Source organism: Microplitis demolitor, chromosome 2 (genome assembly GCF_026212275.2).
Source record: "Microplitis demolitor isolate Queensland-Clemson2020A chromosome 2, iyMicDemo2.1a, whole genome shotgun sequence".
Classification (NCBI taxonomy): Eukaryota; Metazoa; Arthropoda; class Insecta; order Hymenoptera; family Braconidae; genus Microplitis; species Microplitis demolitor.
The window spans coordinates 8,434,389-8,448,760 of NC_068546.1; the positions used below are offsets into that span (position 1 = coordinate 8,434,389).

Genomic DNA, 14,372 nt, shown 5'->3' on the forward strand with positions numbered 1-14,372 from the left:
TGAGCAAGCCCGTGGATTTAAGAACCCTCGCGGTTTTGATTCACCCTGGAAACACCCCGGAAACACGATGGAATCACGGTGGATCCACGGCGGTTACACGGTGGGTTTTTTGTCATTTTATCACCGTGATTCCATGGTGATTACACGGTGTATTCACCGTGATTCCGCGATGATTACACGGTGTACCCACCGTGATTCCACGTACACCGCGTAATCACCGTGGATACACAGTGGAATCTCGGTGAATACACTGTGGAATCAGGGTGGGTACACCGTGTTAACATCGTGGAAACACCATGTAACCACCGTGTATACATGGCGATAAAATGGCACAAACCCACCCTGTAACCACCCTGGATCCACCGTGATTCCACCGTGTTTCCACTCCCAGGGTGTTTCCAGGCTGATTTAAAACCGTCAGGGAAAGCAAAATATATTCTTAGAGCTAACAATTTAATAAACACAAAGTAGATGTATTTATCAAAATAGGAAATACTATATTTAAAAAAACATGACATTAGTGTAAGTTTATTATAGTAAGTACAAGTTTTGATAAGATATTATTACGAATGGTAGACATATTCGCCATCATTAATGCCTGATACACATAATGGGTACGACTTTCTAATTCCATTACCGGACATTAATGATGGTGAAGGTAACTTATAATAATCAATATAAAATTAATAATAATCAATATGAACACAATAGATTGCTCATACTTCGTTTAAGTCCTGTACTGATCAAACATTTTACTTCTTTTGACAGTTTTTGCATAACCAGTCTTTAGTTTTATTAAACGGTTCACATACGTGACAAAACCATCTTAAACAAAGCTCACACTTGATGCAATTTACATTTTCCAATAATCGGCGGCAGTAGCTGCATGTCCACAAATTCTTTTTTTTGCGTTCATTTATCAGTTTTACAACATATTTATAAGCATCTTCATCAAGACATTCCTTCACTAATTTGATTCGATTGCTATTTTTGGTGCATTATCGTTTTTAATATCATCCGGGCTGAAAATTTCAACAAATTTACCTTCAGTAAGGAGACAGTTAAGTAAAAATTTTTTTTTTTCACTAATCGATAAAGTCTTGAATTTTGTTATTTCAGGTATTTTCATATCTACAGGTTCAGATGCTTCTCCAACATCAGGTTCAGTCGGATCTTCATGTTGCTCTCTATCTGCAGGTAGGTCAGTTTTATCCCTGTTGAAAATATCCAATAGATTCCAATAAAAAAAAATCATATTGGAATCTATTCTGCTTTTGTCGCAGTAATTCCTTTTACAAACCAATACCAATTATAAAGTAGAATAATCCAATTGTGGTGGATAAGATTCTATTAGAGTGTAAACGTAAGAATAATATTTATGTGGATATCCAGTTATGCCAATGGAAATGGTTTATTTTATGGCAATAAATTGGACTATCCAGATAAAGTCTATTCTGTCTCTTATGAATTTCAAGAGGATGATCCTTTTAAAATTTACAATTCACACTGCTAGTCTTGATTAGGATTTCCATAATGATATGAAAATTTTTTCTATCAGTTCCTATTTGTCAACACTAATTGAATCGTCGAGAATTATTATTGGATTTCCAGATCGGACTTAGCTTATCACCTAATGAATTTCAGGAGGCGATCCTTTTATAATTTACAATTCACACTTTTGGTCATGACTAGGATTTCCACAATCAAATGAAAATTTTTTCTATCGGTACCTATTTGTCAACACTAATTGAATGCTTCAAGAAATATCATTGGATTTCCAGATCAGACTTAGCTTACCACCTAATGAATTTAAGGGAGCAATCCTTTTAGAATTCACATTTCACATTTCCGGTCTTGATCAGGATTTCCACAATCAAATGAAAAATTCATTCATCGGTACTTATTTGTCAATACTAATTGAATGTTTCAAGAATTATCATTGGATTTCCAGATCAGACTTAGCTTACCACCTAATGAATTTAAGGGAGCAATCCTTTTAGAATTCACATTTCACACTTTTAGTCATGACTAGGATTTCCACAATCAAATGAAAAATTCTTTTATCGGTACCTATTTGTCAACACTAATTGAATGCTTCAAGAATTATCATTGGATTTCCAGATCAGACTTAGCTTATCACCTAATGAATTTAAGGGGGCGATCCTTTTAGAATTCACATTTCACATTTCTAGTCTTGATCAGGATTTCCACAATCAAATGAAAAATTCATTCATCGGTACCTATTTGTCAATACTTATTAAATATATTAATACAAATATTCGGTATAATAAAAATAATGTAGGAACGGATAAAATTACTATCGGAAAGGTTTTTTATTTTTTATTGAAATTTATACTTGATTACTGTTGAACATAATTTTGTAGTGTAGGAATTTGAGAATAATTAGCAAAAAATAAGAATAGGGTATGAAAAGTATATGTAATAAAATTATTCTTCTGTTGCGATCTTCATGACTGATCTATCTGGTGAGGCGTTTTCATCAGATGAAGTTCCTGAATCTTCAGAAGATTCTGAGTCTTCAGCAGATCCAGAGGAGCTGCTTGAAGAAGAGGTCACATGCTTGACCGGCATTTTTTTTTATTTCGTTTTTTTGTCGGGTGCTCAGAGAGTTGATCAGCTGAGGAGTGACTCATTGGACCAGTGAGTACAGTGGAGGTATTTGCAGACGCAGGAATTTTATAAACGGTAGAATCATCTTTCGTAGGATCATCTTTCCCTTTACCACTTTTATCTATCTTCGAATCTTCTAGAACAAAAAAGGTGAAGTTTTCCACCATTAAATTTTTTTTCAACAAAAGCATAGTTTTGGTTGTTCCGGAACTTCATTTGAAATACAACTTCAAGAAAAAAATCTATGAATAACAATTTGTCGATTATTTGTGACTTCTACAAAATTTTCTTCTAAAAATGAAAAAAAAAAAAAAATTTTTTTTAGGCATAGTTTATTTTTGAATTGCTTTATTTTTGATAAGATTGAAAAACAAAAAGTAATTACTCGAAAAAAGACTTCTTCGCGTTCATTTTTTGGATTTTTACAGCCAGAAATGAATAGAGTTTAATTTTTCACAATTACCTAATATTATAATACACATGAGTGTTTCCAACCTACATAAAATTGCGAAAATTGTTATGAAGTGAATGTTCCAAGAAGCGAATTGAAGTTAATTTCATCAGCTCAATCATGATTTTTTTTTTTTTAGAAACAAGCTACTCCTCAGTAATATAGTGTTTATAAACAAGTCACAAAAATCGCAATTTTTATTATTTTAAACATGTCAAATAACCACGATTTCCAAATGAATAAAAAAATAAATCTAACAATTCTGTTTATCTTCAAACTCATGCAAGGTAATTGCCTAAAATATAAGTGTATTCAGTTTCAACGTTTATTTGTTAAAAATTTTCGACGCTATCGTATCAACAAGCCGTGTGTTTTGATTCATACGTGCATACATTACATAATATCCGAATTAACAATTTCTTATTAATGAAAAAATACCGACATTTTTGAATATATTAACGATGAAATTTACATTAAAAAAAGTTGTTCTTACTTGTTCCATCCGTTTTAGGCACTCTTTTTGGTCGGATTAGATCTGAAATTTTCTGCCGAATGTAATCTTCATAATTATCCAGCTCGTTTTGTAACTCTGAACCTTGCATATTCTTTTCAGTTTTCAAATAATATTCATAAATGTCTGCAACAGAAAATATTTTGTATTACATTCGCGATTTTCGACATTAAAATTCTGAAAATGTATAGAAAGTATATATTTGAGTTTGAAAAAACATCAAAAGCGATACTTTAAGCTCGTAAAGCACAATAACCGACTCATAGAGATATATTCAAGCGCATTGAATTTGAAAATAGCTTGAAAGTATTAGAGGAAGTCTGCAGTGCCAACCGTTTTTTATATTTTAAAATGCATCAATATTACCTCGAATAGCAAGAGCTTTCGTAGAATCAATAGCCGGCCTTGGTACACTTTTAGTTTTGTTGCACCCTTTTCCTTTGACACTATGTTTTTTTAAATAATCGGTTCCAAATACCGAGACTGCAATATTTTTCACAAACATTGCCATTGACGATCCAGCAGTGTAGACATCATTGTCGTAGGTCGCTCGTGATAACCAAACTCCACGGCCTAGATGTATCTACAATTATAAGTTGGAGGAAGCAGATGTATAATCAATATAAAAATTTTTTTTTCACATCACTTGTGAGGAAATTTCAAGTTTTAATGACTGTTAAGACATTTAAGATACAATGTGGAAGAAAATCAGAATTTATGAATATAGATGTATATCAAGTCGAAGAGAAATATTCAGTAGTCTACTTAAACATGTGTATAGTTGGATTAGCGAGACTTTGTGTTTCGGATATTTTCAGTTTTTACCCCCACTATTTAAATTTAATACCTAAGACATTGCGCTTTGACAGTGGGGGTAAAAACCCGAAGCGCAAAGTCTCGCTTATCGGGAAGTTAAAAAATTAGAAGTCCATGTAGTTGATGAAAATTACAGTAATAGTTAATCCTGAAACTTGTACGGAGCAAACTTCATGATCAAAAATTATAATACATTCATTCGTTAAAAAAATAAAAAAAGAAATACTTGTTAATCCATATTACAGCCTATGTGACTGTATTGGTAATACAAGATACCCTGCTTATAAAATCCGATAGATTCTCATAGCTGTATGTATGAGGCTCCATTCTCCCGGGAAAAAATGATCAGACCTGACCATGCTCGTTCATGTATGATCAGACCTGAAATTAGACCTGACCATGCCTGTTCATGTCTGTCTATGTCTGTTCATGTCTGAAGCGTTAAATACGCTCAGGGCTGATCATACCTGTTCATGCCTGCTCAAGTCTGTTCATGCTTAATGTATGGGATTAAATTCAAAATCTTAGTTATAATTAAATATAACTACCTTAGTTATACTTACATATAGCTAACATAGTTATAATTATATATAACTTATAAAGAATTTCATATAACTATTAATCAATAATTAATAAATTAGATATAAAATTTTGTAGACCAAGAATCTATCACGTATAAGATTTTTATTACTTGAAGTTCATACGAAAATAACTTTTCAAGTCAATCTCTTAGGTCAACGGGTAGCGGGTTAAACTTTCGAGCGCAAAGTCCTCGGTTCAAATCCTGCACACGTCCGAATTTTTTATTTTTATTTTTATAGAAATAATTATTTATAATTGTATAAAATAGTTATCCATAATTATATATAATTATCTAGGGCCATTTTTTATCTATAATTTTTTTACCCGGATGGGCGTGAACAGACATGAACATACATGATCAGACCTGAACATGTCTGATCAGGCATGGTCATTTTTCATGTCTGATCAGGCCTGAAGACTCATGCCTGTTCATGTCTGATCAGGTCGGATAATTTTTTCCCGGGTTTAACTATAGCACTTCTCATTGAACTAATTTATTCATATAAAATCTCTATAGGAATTTATGAGAATCTATTCGATTCTATGAGATTTTCTTAACAGGGTATCTTCATTAGATCCTATCCAAACCAAAAGTTTTCATTCGTTTTGAAAGAGTTGTTCTTAGAATGTAAAGATTGAAAAAATGTATTAGAATTTATATACAATGAGCAGCCACTGTAATTTTTAATTTATTCATAACAGAAGAATCTTAAACATCTTATCCTCAAATATTTATGCATGTCCTGTTTTATATTCCTGTTTTTGTAAAAGAAAGAAATTAAAAAATTATTTCCTTCTCAACAAATGAAGAAGTATAATATAATTAACGAAGAAAAAAGCATAATATAATTAACTAATAAAAAAAAAAAAAAAAATAAGATAGTTTTTGATTTTTAATAGAAATAATTAGATTTTATCGGTGAATCAGGATATTCTCACAAAATTCAACACGACCTAATACTTTTCATTTATTTGAAAATAGCGATTCTCGAAATCTAAAATTTTTTCAAATATATTCGAATTTTTATGCAAGTAGCGACCATGATTTTTTTATTTATTCATAACAGGAGAATCATAAACATCTCATTTTACTAATATATTTAAACACAATTAAATATATTCCTATTTACATAAAAAAAGAAATAAAAAATTTAGCTTCTTCTTAACAAATGAAGCGAGCGTTTATTCCCACATAGATATATCAAGCGTGCTTGATAATTGAAAAGTCTAATATTATTAACTATAAAAAAAAAGAAAGGAAATAAGATGATTATTGATGCTTAACAGAAATTGTTGGATTTTATTGGTCAATCGGGATAACCCCACAAAATTCAACACAACCTAATTAAATTTCAATACAATCAACCGTTAAAAAAAATGAAATAAGAAATGTCAGTTAATTCTTATTGAAGCCTATTTGATTGTATTGGTGATACTTGATATCCTCATTCGATGTTATCCCTGCTTGAAAAATCCGATAGATTCTTATAGCTGTATGTATAAGGCCCTATACTTAACTATAGCACTTCTCATAGAACTCATTCATTCTTATAAAATTTCTATAGGAATGTATGAGAATCTATTGGATTCTATGAGATTTTGTAAACAGGGATACCTTATCAAAACCAATAGTTTTCATTTGTTTCGAAAGACTTGTTCTAAAAATGTAAGAATTAAAGAAATGTATTAGAATTTATATGCAATGAGTAAGCCACTGTAATTTTCCATTTATTCAGAACAGGAGAATCTTAATCATTTTATTCTACTCAAATATTTATGCACGTACTGAACATATTTCTGTTATTGTAAAAAAAAAAAGAACTAAAAAATTATTTCCATCTTAACAAATGAAGCGAGCGTTTATTCCCACATAGATACGAAGCGTGTTAGGTAACTAAAAAGCCTAATATAATTAACTAATAAAAAAAAAAAAATTAAGATGATTCTTGATTCTTAATAAAAATTATTGGATTGTATTGGTCAATCAGGATATCCTCACGAAATTCAACATATCCCGATACTTTTCATTTATTTTAAAATAGAAATTCTCGAAATCTAAAAATTTAAAAAATATATTCGAATTTTTATGCAAGTAGCGACTGTAATTTTTTATTTATTTATAGCAGAAGATCATAAACATTTCATTCTACTGAAATATTTATTTACTATTGAACATACTCCTGTTTATGTAAAAAAAAAAAAAAATAAACAATTTATAAACGAAGTGAGCATTTATTCCCACATAGATATAAAGCGTGCTTGATAACTAAAAAGTTTAATATTATAAACTAATAAAAGAAAGAAAAAAATACAAGAGATATGTTTGTTGATTCTTGATGGAGTTTATTGGGTTGTAATGGTAGATCGGGAAACCCTTATGAAATTCTACACAACCCAAAACTTTTCATTTGTTTCACGGAGATTGGTTTCCGAACCATAAAATTCAACAAATTCACTGAAAATTTTATCGAAATAGCCATTAGCATTTTTCATTAAATCTTTGAAAATTTAACAAATATCCGATTTACCGCAACATTGACGCTGATAAAAAATGATTGTTAGTAATTTACTAACAAATATAATTTTTGCAAAATATCCTACGCATAACAAACATTTTTCTTTGTTAACTTAAGATTGCATGAAATAATTAAATTTTTTTGAAAGTACTTACACAAGTTTATAAAATCAAAATGTAGAGATATCGAAGCTAGCTTGCTGGATACAAAATAACACTCAATAATCAAATTTACAGCACTATAAATGAAATTTCAACACACAACACAACTCTTACGCGTGCGACCGCTACAGCACAACTAACTGGCTAACTGCCGAGCAAGCAAATTTGAGCGGGAAACGTTTCACGTGGTTGTGACGGACGCTTTATCCCTACCATCTGTGATGTCCACTTGACTCGTCTAACGCACAACGCGTATGGATAAATACTAGCCTGGAAAATTTCCAGGAATTGCTAAGCAATAAATACAAATTTATGTCTTTGTTGCTCGGACTGTTTCTTGGATGTTCAATCTCACTTTATTGGAACTTTATTGTTGATAAAAAAAATTCTCTTTTATATAAAAATAAAAAAGAAAACGTTTATTAAAATTTTTACAAATGTTGTAGTGATGCAGTTGGACCATCAGATTTTGATTTTTGAAAAAAATCAAACAGAAAATCGATCCTTTAATAAAATAATTCATGCAAGACCTCCGTGCAAATACAAATATTTATTTAAAATTAAATTGTTGAGAAATAATAACAACTTTCAATTTCATAAAAGTTTAGTTACAACTTGCTAAGAATTTTGCGTTATCAATTGAAAAAAAAATTAGATAATTATTCTAATTTTCCACCATAATTCTATAACAATTGGTCATTTATTATCGTATAGAAAGTATAATTGATAATTAGAAAACTTAATATAATGTAGAAATAAAAAAAAAAAAAAAATAAGAGCTGTTCGTTGATATGGGCTTTAATGGATTATATCGGTTGATTGGAATATACTCATAAGATTCTGCATAACCCAATACATTTTACTTACTTCCGAAGAGTAATTCTCAGAATCTAAGAGTTAAACAAGTGTATTTAGATATTAGATTCTTAATAAAACTTATTGGATTATATTCGTCAATCGGAATATCCTCACAAGATTCAACACAACCTAATACTTATGATTTATTTTAAAAAAGTAATTATAAAAATCTGAATAATCAACAAATTTATTCGGATTCTAATGCAAGTACTGACTTTAATTTTTTAATTTTCTGATAACATAAGAATCTTTAAAATTTAATGTTTATGCTGATCGAACTCATTTTTTTTTTGTAAAACGTGAAAAAAATAGCAATTTATTTCCTTTTTAAAATTTGTAGCGATCGTTTATTCCGATATCGATCCAAAGTGTGCATGATAATTAGAATGTCTAACATAATTAACTAACAAGAAAAAGAAAATATGTGAATTTTGAATCTTTATGGAACTTATTGGATTTTATTGGTCAATCGGGATATCCTCACAAGATACAACACAACCTTATAATTCTGGTATATTTTAAAACAGCAATTATCAAAATCTGAATATTCAACAAATTTCATCGGATTTAAATGCAAGTACCGACGATACTTTTTTCATTTATTTATAAAGAAAGAATCTTGAACATTTTATTTTACTGAAATGTTTAATCAGATTGAACATATTAAAAAAAAAAAAATTAGAAATATATTTTCGTTATGAAAATTGTAGTGTCTATTTATCCCGACATAGATGCAAAGTATGCTCGATATTGAAGTAGTCTATATAATTCGCTAAAAAAAGAAAAAAAAACATGAGATGTGTTGATCCTCATTGAGCTCTAATGTGTTGTATTGGTAGATCAATATATTCTTATTAGATTCTATATAACCCAATACTCTTAATTAGTTCCAGAGGCGTTGATGTCAGAATCGGAAAATTTAACTAATTTGTTTGAATTTTCATTTAAGTAACCTCTATAATTTTCTATTCAGTTATTGAATAAAAAAGTACAACGCAGAGAGAAATTACTAGTTTAAATTTACTCTTCAAAAATCTAAAATTGGGTTCACCAACACATTGAGTCAAATTCAAACTCTTCATTTTGCACATATAATTTTTAACGAAGATTGTAGCGATTTACTTCTTAAACGGTGAGCAGTATTCTTAATATTTAAAAATTCCAAAATAATGGAACAATGAAAAAATCACATGAGAGATAGTTTTGTTGAAACGTTTTATCGGAACTTGTTGAATTCTATTGTTAAAATGAGAGATCCTGATAAAAGTTTTCAACCTGATGCTCTCTAATTGTTTTAATGCGGTTATTATTAGAAGTAGAACACATTCTCAAAGATGTTTTTTACAACGACAATTTAAGTAAACATCATAACTTCAAATTCATTGAGAGGAAAGAAATAAAAAAAAAATTTTTTTTTAATTTTAAGTCAGAATGTATTTAATTGTTTTTTGGTAGGTGTACGACGTTAACTGAATTTGCGTCCTTCTTAAAATTATTAATGAGTGAAATTAACAAAACCCAAAAATTGATTTACAGGCCTTTGATTAAAGTTTATCGGATCTTTATGGTAAAATAGGATATTCGCATAAGATCTTTGTCATTGCAACCATTGATTCAGAGTTTCATCTAAAACTTATTTTTGGTTATCTGCTTAAAATATATAATTTCTCATATATATGATGGCAGTAAAATCCCATTGATATGCAACCAAGCCATTTCAAATTCAAACCTAAATTTTCTTATGAATATCATAATGAACTTTGTAATTGGATTTGCTGATTGATCCTCGTAGACACCATGAATGCTATGAAATCTTAAAAGATTGTAGTGTGTTTTTGACGCAGGAATTCCAAACTGTTTTCCTTAGAATACAAACTATGTACTAATTGGTGATCCTTCCATAATCTTATAAATAAAATTATCCGCTATTGGTGATTCCTAGTACCTTACCGACTGAATACTTATCAGTAATTACTCATGAACCCCTACATTTTATTTCGTGGTCATTACCGATAAGTATCGATAGCTTCATTGATTCGAAAAATCCAAATAAAAACCAATCAGTTGTTCTAATAGGAATGACGTATAAATTCTCGAAGCTTATGTAACTCCTTATAAGAAACATTAGAATCATACAAGTTACTTCCATATTAAATCCACACATTTACCGAAACTATTCAATTCTTGTTCATTCCAATCAGAAAAAAAGTTGTTACTGGATTTGCTTATAGATTCTGATTAATCTCAACTTCACCTCTATCGGGAAATTTTTCGTTCCAGATAGACCATATAAAAACCAATACAATCCTTATCGTTTTGTATGAGTTTCTATTGGACATTTTCAACAGGGATGTTCAGGAATATAGTCGTGGTCAACAACAGAGGCAGTCGATACAATGGATGCAGGCTTCATTATTGAATCAAGCAAGTCAAATTGTAAGTCTTCTGACTCAGCTGCTGTCGTCACAGCTATGTGGTTCTCAGGTTCCCATAATTTATCTATTATTTTAGGTCCAGATGCTTCTCCAACATCAGGTTCAGTCGGATCTTCATGATGCTCTCCATCTGCAGGTAGGCCAGTTTCATGTTCACGAATATCCTCGTGTTCAACAACAGAGGCAGCGGCTACAATAGATGTAGTCTTCGTTATCGGATTTTCTTCTGCTAATCTACGACGCACCAGTCAAGATATAACATCTTCAATTCGTCTGACTATGCGTTTTTTTCTTGGACATGTTAAATTTTTATCAGGGGTCTTACAGGTGTTTTCATTATCCCTTCCTTTTTCTTCACATAAGTTCATCTAAAATCATTTTAGCTATTCATGGTAAACTGATAAGTATGAGAGAATGAATCAAAATTATTTCTAAAAAATATTTAATAAGGAAATAGTTAATTTTTTTATAACAGTGTTAGTCTTAAACTTTTTTTTTTAAATCTACGGGTCAAATTTTGATCAAATACAATTTATCGACTTGCTTGTTTTTTTCAAATGAATAAAGAAAATAGTCACAGTGTGATCTATAAAAACAACAATTGGACTCATCTTGATAAATAAGATCAGGTTTTTGTCCGCTTAATTGCTGAACATTCAGTAATCTACTATTTTTCCTTAAATCCACGGGTATAACCATCAAGACATTGACTATGAGAAATTCTAGGTGTAATAGGTTTTGTAATCAAATCGTTGTTTTAATTCTATCGAAAATTTATTAAACTAATTGGATAGTTAATCAAACAAAAGGTTAATAAATATTTGACACAATACTTCGTAGTCACCCCGGATGACGACCGCATATTATATCCACAGATGGTTTCTTCATCTTGTAGATCAAAAAAAAAAAAAAAAGGATGATTCTACATCATTATTATGTACATTGACTAATCAAATTATTTCAAGTCCTTGAGAGATTAGTAAACTATAGATTGCTACTTTGTACTCTTACTGTTCTCCTCATACTATAAATCCACGGACAAGAATTGAATCAAAATACTGCAAGGTTTCAATTCGTAAAATAAATGAATAAGCTGGTCAAACTTCAATTGACAACTTGCCAGTATTGATAGGAATTGTTAATTCTACTTTAATAACTGATCAGCAATAATTTAGAAGTTTGTTTCAATACATCCACGGGTCATAGGATACAAAGACTATTGAATTTTTTGAAGTTTATCTAAAGTTATTTAAGCTTTTCATGGTAAACTGTTAAGTATGAGAGATTTGAATCAAAATTATTTCTAATAATTATTTAATAAGGATATAGTTGATTTTTTTATGACTGTGTTGCTCTTAAATTTTTTTTTTTCTATAAATCTACGGGTCAAAATTTTAAATCAAATAAATTTTGTCTTGCTTGTTTTTTTCCAAATAAATAAAGGAATTGGTCACTGTGTGGTCTATAAATATATTAATTTTACTAATTCTGATGAATAACATCATGTTTTTATCCGCTTAATTGCTGGAAATTTAGTAATATATCATTCTTTCTTAAATCCACGGGTACAACCATCAAGACATTGACTTTCAGCAATTCAAGGTGTAATGGGTTTTATTTTAATTTTTTTATCTATTCAAATATTTTATTTAATCATAACTTAGCAGTTTATCGTTATATCCACGGATATATACTCAGAAATACGCGTAATCTTTTCAAATCTACGGGCTCCTGTGTAGGAAATTCCATAAAACTCAATAGATTGTCACGAATCTCTATAGAGATTCGATAAGAATGAATGACTTCTATAAGAACCACAATAGTTAAATATAGAGCTTCATATATACAGCTATAAGAATATATTGGATTTTCTAAGTAGGGTTCGTAACAATAATTAAATAGATATCATTAATGTTTCATTTTTGAATTAATAAATGGATTGATTAGTCACTATTATTTACAAATACGCCCATTTGACAGTTGTTTATGATTAATTTTATTATATTCCAGCTATTGCTATGCTTATATATTCAATGTACCTTACATATTCTTTTGGATTTAAGTATACATATATATAGCCTCTATCAATTTTTAATTTAATTTCTCCTTCCGTTTTTAAGTCAGAGAATCTCAAGCTAAAATACGATTGTATATTATACCTATTGACCTGACATCTATAGATCAGCTACTGTAGCAGTTTTTATTCCGTACGGCATGTAGTGCCAACTTAACTTGCTATCTTCGCCCACCACTGTGAGGGCACATATTCGCCGACCCACAACAGGCGGGACTCGGGGCCCCTCATGGTACCCGTTTGTCACACGGCCGAAAGATTTTAACCAATCAATAACAGTTCCAGTTATGGAGACTATATACAGGAGACTGAACTTTCGTTAATCAATACGCGACAAAAGTGGTCATCGTGCCTACTTCGTACTTCCGCCGATGATGTCGCCTGAAACGTGCTTTCAAAGTAGAAAAATGAGTAGAAGATAGAGTAGCAAAACAGATTGTTACCGACTCAAAAGGTTCTAGTTAGTAAGCGTTTGACTGTTAATACGGAGGAGTATTACTCGCTGCTACAATAAGTTTACAAAGACGCATATTAGTCGGTAAGTTCAATTATTTTCGGAACAAAATATACTTGATAAATTTTTTAGAGCCACGATGGATGATAATACTTTATTATTCAATATTACAGAAAATCGACCACGGTAAGATGTCGCAAATAACATTTAATGCAACTCGTTTGAAGAGGAAGCGAGTGTATAAGCCACCGAAAAATTTAGCTATTAAAAATTTAACACTCAAAAGAGTTGAGAAAACGTCAACAATGTATTCATCTCTGATCAAGAATCGACCATTTAAAAATAAAGACAAACAGTCTCAAGATGCCTGGAGCTGCTGGCGATCAGTCACCTTTAAGATCAGCCATACATTACACAAGTATTTTATAAGAGTGAGTCTTAACAACACGTCGCTGCTTATGGTGAGTCGAAAGACCCCATCTTTATATTAACTTACTGGACATCGTCGTCTCGGTGCGTCTTTATTTGACCCCGAATAAATCATTTTTATAATATCGTCTTTGAAGCTGTGGCTGCAGTTAAAGCCAGTTTTTCAAATAATTATTACGCTGAGTCTAACGACCGCGTATATAATTTCAACATTTTTTGATTGCTGAGATATCATTAAACTCAGGAAGGCAAGATCTGCGCCACAAGCTACGCAGTTCGCCGACGAGTCAAGCACAACAGCAGAACGTTCAGTGGACATGTAATGGCAGAGGCGAGTCACTCACTAGTTAACATAAAATTTTGGTAATAAATAACGGTCTGGTTCTATTGTTGAAAAGGGGAAATTCAAGTTTATATTATAAATTTTGTTAGAAAGTTTTGGGTATCCGGAAAA

At 30.6% G+C, this 14,372-nt stretch overlaps 1 protein-coding gene across 2 annotated transcripts in view; it reads right to left on the bottom strand.

The window, feature by feature from the left end:
- Positions 1–2,325: 2,325 nt before the first annotated feature.
- The window catches only part of LOC128667291 (uncharacterized), a 42,131-nt gene continuing 30,084 nt past the window's right edge, over positions 2,326–14,372 (bottom strand). Inside the window, exons 1-4 of one of the 2 annotated variants that reach the window (XM_053736851.1) lie at positions 7,663–7,792; positions 3,960–4,176; positions 3,576–3,719; positions 2,326–2,767 (exon numbers count right to left, since the gene is read on the bottom strand). In XM_053736851.1, the coding sequence (XP_053592826.1) occupies positions 2,574–2,767; positions 3,576–3,719; positions 3,960–4,104 (483 nt within the window). In that variant the 5' untranslated portion in view covers positions 4,105–4,176; positions 7,663–7,792 and the 3' untranslated portion in view covers positions 2,326–2,573. Of the gene's footprint in view, positions 2,768–3,575; positions 3,720–3,959; positions 4,177–7,662; positions 7,793–14,372 lie in introns of those variants that run through there. The other variant, XM_053736852.1, reaches the window with a different exon arrangement.